This window comes from Eubalaena glacialis, chromosome 12 (genome assembly GCF_028564815.1).
Source record: "Eubalaena glacialis isolate mEubGla1 chromosome 12, mEubGla1.1.hap2.+ XY, whole genome shotgun sequence".
NCBI classification, from domain to species: domain Eukaryota; kingdom Metazoa; phylum Chordata; class Mammalia; order Artiodactyla; family Balaenidae; genus Eubalaena; species Eubalaena glacialis.
In genome coordinates, this window is record NC_083727.1 from 70669459 (window position 1) to 70679346 (window position 9888).

At 41.5% G+C, this 9888-nt stretch overlaps 1 protein-coding gene across 1 annotated transcript; it reads right to left on the reverse strand.

Moving 5' to 3' along the window:
- Positions 1-6324: 6324 nt before the first annotated feature.
- On the reverse strand, positions 6325-7422 carry HTR1E (5-hydroxytryptamine receptor 1E). Its single transcript, XM_061207496.1, has one exon. It carries the CDS (start codon positions 7420-7422, stop codon positions 6325-6327), a length of 1098 nt encoding a protein of 365 aa, XP_061063479.1.
- Positions 7423-9888: the final 2466 nt, after the last annotated feature.

Below are 9888 nucleotides of genomic sequence, written 5' to 3' on the forward strand. Positions count from 1 at the left end.
CATCCAGTATCTTCCTTTCTACCATTTGAAATAGCTATTCTTCCTACTGACAGGTGTCTGAGATTGTCTTTTAATTCTAAGCCTGAGGTGACTTAGGTGAGACTTCAGTTTTCAAAAACATTTCCAGCAGGTAAGGATATGAGTTAGTCCTTTGAAGCATCAATATCTCCTCTTTGATGATAGACATTTTATTGGGTCCCTTTTCTTAATGATCTCTGCCAGTGTCACGGGAAACTCTTTAACCAATGTGGTGTCTGTATGTGTTGGCCTGACCCTCATTTTGATATTGGCAGATTCAAATTAGTCTCGAACCTTTGAAACCCTCCATGGCTTACAATAAAAGTTCATAGGCAGCACTTTCACCATGCGTAGTCTTTAAGTTCTCAAATATCCCCAAGCCAACACCGGAATTAACATTAGGCTCCTGAGCAGCCCCACGCTGATGCTGATACACCTGGGGTTTTCAGCAGGTGGTGATAATGGTGGTAATGGTATTCTGGGTGGGGCAATTCTTTATTGAGTGGGACTGGCTTTTATTTTTAAAAAATATTTATTTATTTATTTGGCTGTGCCGGGTCTTAGTTGTAGCACACAGGATCTTTAGTTGCAGCATGCAGGATCTAGCTCCCTGACCAGGGATCGAACCGAGGCCCCCTGCACTGAGGGCGTGGAGACTTAACCGCTGGACCACCAGGGAAGTCCTGGCTTTTTTTTAATTGCAGGATTTAGCCTCCTTGTCTCCTACTACAAAATGCCACTGGTGTTCTCTACTGAGATAACTAAATGTGCTCACACACATTCCCAAATACCTCTTAGAACCACTGTGTGATGCTCAGACATGTTCCCATCTCATTAATCACTTTTCCTTATTTCCTATTGATTATAGTTGATAATTTTAGGCACAGTGCCTTTTCACATGTTGCTCTTGGTGGCCCTTGTAAACCGAAAAAGATTTCATCCCATTCTCATATGCAATGGTTGTCACTGTCTCATCACTTTTAATTTAAAAATTACCTTTATTTGTATTTCTATTGTAGTCATATACTCCTTTTTTGCTGTTTTTTTCTAATGTTCTCACTGTTTTTGTAAATACTGTACATAATGAAGTTATGTGTAGAAGGCCTTAAAAATTAAGCAAACACAGCAAATAAGCAAACACACATGAGTAGACTAAGACCAACGTGATGGTCGAAACTAAAATGACTTGTGCAGGAAACCAGCAGAGTTAGTTGCTGGATGTTGCTCTGTGGCTGACCTTGTACACAATTATCAGAGTTTGCAAACTGAAGTTCATAAGTGTGGAAGGCCTATACAGTTACTCAAAGCAGATAGTAGTAGCAATGCTACTAGGGGTACTTACTGACACCAGTTACAACCAAAGCATCTACCAGGTCTCCAAGGGAGTGACATGTCCAAGAATTCTTTTACCAAGTACACAAACCAGGAAGTCCTAATTTATTAGTTAATGGAGGTGATTGAAATGTCACCCCTGGGTTTTACTTTTAATCTGCTAATGTTTACCCTAGAAACACCGACCATGTCAGAAGGTACTGTTACTTCACTAAAGCTTTAATTTAAAGGGGCAATAGTGGTCAATAGCAGCTAGCCCTATCAGTTAAATGAGTAAACCAAACAACAGAATTTTTTTCAACAGGTTTGATTTATACTAGGAAACAGATACAGATTCTTTGCTGAGGGCAGAGGTGGGTAGGTATGAGAAAATATATTTAATTAGGATTTATCTAGTAAATTAGAAATGAAATTTACCTAGTTAGTGAAAATGAGTAAGTGAAAATTAGTTATGCTTCTGCTTCTTTGTTTTTGTTTTTTTAGACTCTTAAAAATTTTTTTTTTTTTTTTTAATTAATTAATTTATTTATTTATTTTTATTTTTGGCTGTGTTGGGTCTTCGTTTCTGTGCGAGGGCTTTCTCTAGTTGCGGCGAGCGGGGGCCACTCTTCATCGCGGTGCGCGGGCCTCTCACTATTGTGGCCTCTCTTATTGCGGAGCACAGGCTCCAGACGCGCAGGCTCAGTAGTTGTGGCTCACGGGCCTAGTTACTCCACGGCATGTGGGATCTTCCCAGACCAGGGCTCGAACCCGTGTCCCCTGCATTAGCAGGCAGACTCTCAACCACTGCGCCACCAGGGAAGCCCTCTTAAAAATTTTTAACTCTTATAATCGCCAAGAATTTTCAATGATGACATATGGGGGGTGATAAGAAAGCAAGCGAGTTGCCCATATAGTTTTTAGATATTATAGATATTACAGTCATGATAAATACTAGATTTTCAGCATAGGCACAATCTCAGTTAAATCACCTGTAATTTAAATCTCAACATCCTGGTACATAGATCACCATTAGCTGGACATCTATCTGACTTGGCTTGTAATATTTGAGCTGCACATACAGAAACCAATATCCCCTTGTGGAAAAGACTGCTCATTAGCCCCTTGTATCCATTCTCTCCTGCTTCCTTTTATTATAAGGTTCTCACTTTTAGCAGGGCACATGGTTGCCCAACTAGAGATTCACCCTCTTATTCTCTTTTATAGCTTGGTGTGGCCATGTGACCAAGTTATTGTCAATGGACTATAAGGAGAGGTAAATGTGTACAATTAACACATGACTTCCTTAAAAGGAAATTGCTCTCCATTTCTCTCTCCTCTGTTCTGTGGACTGGAACGTGGATGTGATGGTGAGTCAGCTTTGGCATGCAGATGAGGACAAGCCTTGAGGGGACGGCAGAGCCACAAAATGGAAAGACCTGAGTCCCTGGAGAACATCGTGGAGCAGTGTCTCCTGCTCACTCTGGGCTGTCCTCCTACCTCTTGACTGTCATGTGAGAGAGAAAGAAACTATCTTGTTTGAACTACTATACTTGGGGGTCTCTTCTTTGAGAGCAGCCTAGCTTGAATCCTAACCAGTAAAGGACATTCATATATTCAGTGGAGAGAGAAATCCATTTTCTTTCCATGTGGAAGCATTCCTAGCAGTTTTTGAACAAAGATGGGAATGATAGGGTAAGTTTTAAAGAAAAAGGAAGTGTGTTATTACATCATGGGATTTTAAAAGTTTGGTTTTCTCACTGAGAGAACATTGCACATTTACATTTCTTTTCTGGGAACATTTATTGAGTGCCTACTGTGTGTAAAACACTCTAGGAGGCCCTGGGGATACAGAGATGAAACAGACACAGTTTCTGCCCTCAAGGAGCTCACAATCTACTATAGCAGACAGAAGAAATATACAAACAAATGCACTACAAGATAGGATGCATATAATAATAGAGATCCCAGTGAGGTTCTGTGGGAGCATAGAGCTGGGAGAGAGGACTTTCACATGACGGAGAAGGAAGGAGGGCCTCAGGAAGGCTTCGCAGAAGAGATTGCATTTGCACTCCATAATGAAGGACAGGGAGAAGAAAGATGGGAAGCCAGGAGGTCAGGTTTCTGGAGCAGTGGGGACAAATGTTTGTTAGGGGAGCTCAGAAAACAGGAAATCTCCAGACTTTTCTGGAATATGAGGTGGGTGAGAAGAAGTGCTGAGACTTAATTCTGGAAATGTGGTGTGAGGCCACATAGTGAAGAAGCCTTGAATGTTATATTTAGGAATTTTAATTTATTTTGTACTGGTGGGAAAATACTAAGGGATTTTGAGCACTGAAGTTAGAAATCAACAGGACATTCTAGGAGACTGAATCTCAGGCTTTAGCATGCACCAGAATCTCCTGGAGGGCTTGTTAAGATAGAGATGGATGCCCCCCCAACTTAGAATTTCTGACGTGGTAGGTCTTCAGTGGGGCCCTAGACTTTGCACTTCTAACAAGTTCCCAGGTGATACTGACGCTGCTGGTCTGGAGATGTTGCTTTGAGAACCACTGTTCTAGGAAAATGTATCTGGCAGGTGTGCAGGGGCAGAGTTGCAGGTGAGGGGTCCAGAGGTAGGTGGATCAGATAAGAAGATTGGTCCAGGGCAGAGGACCAAGTTATTGGAGAAGAGGGGTGCATATACAAACATTGCTACAGAGGTAAATGGATAAGACTTTTATACTATCTGGATGTGAGAGACAAGCCACAAAGAGAGAGAACCTCATTTACCTAATGTGAATGATAAAAAGCATAGTAATCCTGTTATCTGAGATTGAGAAGGTGGAAAAGGAGAAGGTATGAGTGTGGGAAATGATCATGAGTTCAGTTTAGAAAGGCTGTGTTTGAGGCACCAATAGAGTGTTAGCAGGGAGATGTTCACCAGACATAATTCATGGGTCTAGGGTTTGAGAAAGAGAGAGATCAGAATTAAAGACACACATTTTAGAGCCTCAGGCATGGAACTATTTGTGGAAATGATGGAGGTTGGGGTGGAGTATGAATATACAGGAGGTGAGAGCTGAGGATAAACCCCTAGGATGAAGAAAAGGAGGCAAAGAATGAGAAGGTAGCTGGAGAACCAGGTTAGTAAAGGGATCCTGGAAGGCATGGGCTTAAACAAGAAAGGGGTGGTTAGCTGTTTTAACTGATGAGAGTGGGAAGTAGATAAGGACAGAGGAAAGGACACTGGATTTGCCCATTGGCAAGTCGCCGATATCCTTTGGGAGATCAGTTTTGGGGGAACTGGGAGGGGCATACCCAGATGGCAAAGGAGAGAAAAGTTAGTGGAAGGGGAGAAGTGGAGGTAGAGTGAGCAGGTTGATGACTGGGGAGACTCAGATGGGAGAGTGTGGAGAGAGATGGAGCAGGAGCCGGAAGGGGAAGTAGGGCCAGAGGACATTGGTTCTAACGTCTAAGAGACTTGAGCAAACTGATGGGTGAGATTAAAGAAGAGTGGGGAGAGGAAGGGATGGTGGGAGGGAGGGAGAGAAAGAGAGAGAGAAAGAGAGAGAGAGGAAAGTAGCAAGATTACAGAAAATTTGAGAGGGGATAGAATTAAGGGGTAAAACATGGAGGTGGAAGTGGGCAGGGGGCAAAGCAATGTCTTCTCAACAAAGAAGAGACATGATCTGGGGGGAGTGAAGAGGTGGGAGAGGCTGTGGATGAGAGGTGAGGAGCAGAGGTCTAGAACAGTCACTTACTGAGGAGTGTCCAAGAACTTACACACTTTCAGTCCCTTCTGTCATCACTCTTGACTTAGTGACGAGCTCCACCATATGACCAGAGCCATCAGTCCAAGTTGGCCATGCACTGTGTGGCCTTGGGTCCCGCCTGCAGCCTCCTGGCCCCAGTCTGCAGTCCAGTATGGAAGCTATAGGGATTCCAGGAGACACAATTTCATACTCATTTGCTAGTGGGTGGCCTTTGCTGTAAACACAGATTTTCAATTTTTAATTTTTTTTCCAAGTGCACAACTGGTAACTTAATGAGCAACAGTCTCCAACAAAGTTCTTCAGGTAATATATTCTCTCGTTTGATCCCTGCACCCCTTAATGGGTTCAGCAGCTTAATGCTGCTTTAAAAGTTCTCCAAATTTGACTTGTACTCACACCTTAATCCTGCTAGAATGGGAGAGTGTACTCGAGGCTTAGCTGGGACACTTCTTAGAACTGGAGGAGGCCCAATGTGTCTGTCAGGTTAAATAGCAAGAAAATTACCAATTTCCATGATTGTTTTATAATATTATTTGCTTATGTTTCACATTCATAGTCAAAGACCTAGGAAAGTGCCAGTACATTCATTCCAAGTTCTTTTTAGAGAATGAGGATGCGTATTTAATCGTGAACTAAGAAGACATGCCAGCTGTACTATTTGTGCTGGAAAGGAGTGGGCCATGTAATCATAATAAGTGGCTTTAGATCAGGTCTGCAAGCAGTAGATGACAGCACACCACTCTTTTTTCTTTTAATGCTTTATGTGGTCATGCAGTTTGCACTGGAATTGGTAAGTGTTTGGATCCATATGCTCAGAATTAATGCCACACACCAGGGCAAGTTATCAGATATTTGATTTATAAGTAATAAGTAAGTATAAGTAAGAAATTCTCCAAATGAAGATTTATTTTGGTATTCTTTAATTGCAGGGTTAACTGAAATGGCTAAAAAAGTAAAAAGTATTTACTATTTTACCTTATTATTACTGCTGTGAAATTTCTGTTTTTGTATGATAGTGTTTATTTGCAATTAGGTACCACAAATAAGACCAGAGGTAGAAAACAGCACACCCAATAACAAGCCTCAAACAAAACAGAAAACAAACAAACAAACAAAAACCAAGACCACACATACTTACAAACCTCCTGAACCAACTATGTTCAAGAATTAATAAGTTGCACCCCTTACCCCCGTGCACTCACGAGGCTGGTAAAAGTCATGCCTTCTGGCTTTTTACAATCTAAGTATGTTCTCGGCACCGAATAAGCTTTTTAAAAGCCAGCTTAAAGTCTTCATTAAAACTTGTGTAGAGCAGAGGGTTGATCAGAGAATTAACATAACCAAGCCATGTCAAAAAATCGGCCACTTCAGAGGACACGGTGTAGATGCTCAGACCTACAATCAGCTCTTTGATGAAGAATGGCAGCCAGGACAAGATGAATGCACCCAAAATCAGTCCGAGGATGCGTGCTGCCTTGCGCTCCCTGGTACTGGAGATTTGCTGGCGTTCTCCCGGGTTATCTAGGTCATGGGCAAAGGGAGGGATCCTGATGGAGGTGTGGATCTTTTCAAACTCTGTGGGAGGGTCTGAGGTGGAGAAGTCAGACACACAGAAAGTCTGTGTCAGTTTACAACTGGCGAACGAATTTTGGCTATCCGTGCTTCTGTTGCTTAAGTGCCGGCTTGATCCTCTTTTCTGGTAAAGGCTCTTGGCTGCACGGTAAATCCGGTAATAGAGAATCAGTATCAAAGTCAAGGGGATGTAAAATGCCCCAAGTGTCGAGTAAATGGTGTAGATGATGTGGTCGTGCTGGATGGTGCACTGACTAGGGGGCAGGCTGAGTTGGCGGTGGCTCCTCCAGAACAGAGGGGGCATGGAGATGAAGATGGAGATGGTCCAGACCGTGAGGATCATCAGCCCGGCCCTCTTGGCGGTCCTCTTCCTGGCATACTCAATAGCGTTGGTGATGGCCCAGTACCTGTCCAGGGCAATCACACAGAGATGAAGGATGGAGCAGGTGCAGCAGGTCATGTCCACACTCAGCCACACCTCGCAGATGAAGTACCCCAGCTTCCAGCTGTCCATGACGATGTACATGATGCTCAAGGGCATGACGAGCACAGCCACCAGGAGGTCCGTCACAGCCAGAGAACAGATCAGGTAGTTGGCAGGCTGGTGGAGCTTCTTGGTGGTGCAGATGGCCATGATCACGGCCGAGTTTAGCAGCATGGTCAGGGTGGTGATGAGCACCAGAGTCATGGAAATGAGCATCTTCTCAGTGATGGTCTTGGGTCTCACAGCCACACTGGCTTCTGGGGTACAGTTAGTAATGTTCATTTTCCCCTGTTCTAATCTACACTGTGGAGAAGCTGATGGTTATTTTCCTGCAGTTGGAAACTATGTAGACTTGAAAATCTCTCATTTGTAAGGAGGCGGTAATTTTTTCTTCAGCTGCATAGTGTCTTGGGTTCCATTTCGTGTGGGTAAAGGGAAGCACCACAGCATTTCTTCTGAATGGAGGGTTCCTGGAAAATAGTATGCTACTGGTTAATGAATGAAAAAGCCATATTCTTCATGGACATATATACACTACCAAATGTAAAATAGATAGCTAGTGGGAAGCAGCCACATAGCACAGGGAGATCAGCTCGGTACTTTGTGACCACCTAGAGGGGTGGGATAGGGAGGGTGGGAGGGAGATGCGAGAAGGAGGAGATATGGGGATATATGTATATGTATAACTGATTCACTTTGTTATACAGCAGAAACTAATACACCATTGTAAAGAAATTATACTCCAATAAAGATATTTTTTTAAAAAAGCCATATTCTTTTACCTGGAAGACAAAATGACAGTATTTTGGTATTCATAAAATCTTTACATAGTTTTGATATAATTATTTTCTTCTTTGAATGTAATCTTCATCTTTTTTAAAAATTGAAGTATAGTTGATGTACAATATCATATAAGATAGAGGTGTACAATATAGTGATTCACAATTTTTTTTTTTTGTTAGTGCGGCATGTGGGATCTTTTTTCCCTGACCAGGGATTGAACCCGTGCCCGTTGTAGTGGAAGCGTGGCGTCTTAACCACTGGACCTCCAGGGAAGTCCCGTGATTCACAATTTTTAAAGGTTATACTCTATTTATAGTTACTATAAAGTATTGACTATAGTCCCTGTGCTGTACAATATATCTTTGTAGCTTATTTTATACATAATAGATTCTATACATAATACAATCTATTATGTATACTTCTTAATCCTCTACCCCTATACAGCCCCTCCTCCCTTCCCTCTCCCCACTGGTAACCACTAGTTTGTTCTCTATATCTGTGAGTCTGTTTCTTTTTTGTTATATTCACTAATAAACTTCATCTTTACATTATTATTCAGATGCTACTTTTTTTTTAAAGTTCCCAAACTCTTTATGAGGAAGACATTATCAAATTTTAAGTCTATCTTGCCACCCAAATTACTGTCTCATTTACATTTATAAGGCTTTTTACACTTGGAGACACATATTCACATAATATCACGCTTTAAAAATTCTGGGACCATTACATTAAAGGAAAAATTATATTGTTTATAATAAGAAGTCTTCAAACCAGATTTTAAAGTTTCACAGCAAATATTTAACTTCAGAGATATTTTAGTGTCACAATGGGATTGTGCAATTTCGTCTAATTATTTCTGACATTTTACATATCCCACTGTGCATTTCTCTGGAGAAAAGAGAGAAAAAAGCATATAACGTTACTTTGATGTTTATGGCAAATTGTTCTCAGAGTAATACAGTAAATTGACTGTGAAACAGAATTATCACCAAGCTCAAAGATCTCTATATTTTTAAAAATGTGTTTAGTTTTGGTTAACATTTGTGTTTATCTATCCATCTATCTATCTATCATCTTTCTAACTACCTACCTGTCTTGTCACCTGTCTACTGGAACACTGTCATTGAGCTGGGCAGTCAATGAGATAGTCAGTGACATTTACTGAATGCATAGCTGTAAGGAATTTTTAAAAAGTAAAGTCAAATACAAGTGTATATTCATGAGAATAAGTCAATCAAAATCTGCATAGGAATATTCATGGCTAATGACTATTGGTTAGAACACAGATCAAATCCTCTGATTTGACTCTATGACATTAGGTCCAGGAAAGCTTCAAAGAAATACTGGTGTTTCAGCAGTTTTAAGAAGGGACATAGATTGTTGTGGATTAGGCCCAACAGACATAATGACTTCAGCAGAGGATGAGGGCAAGAGCAGCTGAGACATGTGTGAAATGGGAGTGAAGGTTGGTAGAGGTCTTTGGATGAAGTGGAAACTGGAAGGCAGTGGGCAGGAAACAAAATCTCCAGCCTGGATGAGATTTAGCTCTAAATTTAATTTCTCCTGTTTATAGGGCAAAAACCAAGAAGAGGGTAAATGAGGATCATTTATCTTTTAGACACAGAAAATGAAAGAAAATAATGATGATTTCCCTAAAGATCAGAAATGAGGCAATTATTTTTAAGATAGTCTGTATCTTTCTTCTGCCTCTCTGTTTCTATGATGTTTTACATTGTTTCTGTGGATGTACCTACTTTTTTTCCTCCTTTTTTTGGCTGCATGGCACTGCATGTGGGATCTTAGTTTCCCCAACCAGGAATCGAACCCATGCCCCCTGCAGTGGGAGCACGGAGTCTTAACCACTGGATGGCCAGGGAAGTCCCTGGATGTACTTCAAAAGTGCACTTTTGAATGTCTTGTGTTTCTCTAGTTCTTTCAGGGGACTTGTACCATCAACAACTCCTT

Bases quoted from the DNA above. Each gene is read 5' to 3' on its own strand.
- HTR1E (XM_061207496.1), bottom strand. From the start codon at position 7,422: ATGAACATTACTAACTGTACCCCAGAAGCCAGTGTGGCTGTGAGACCC.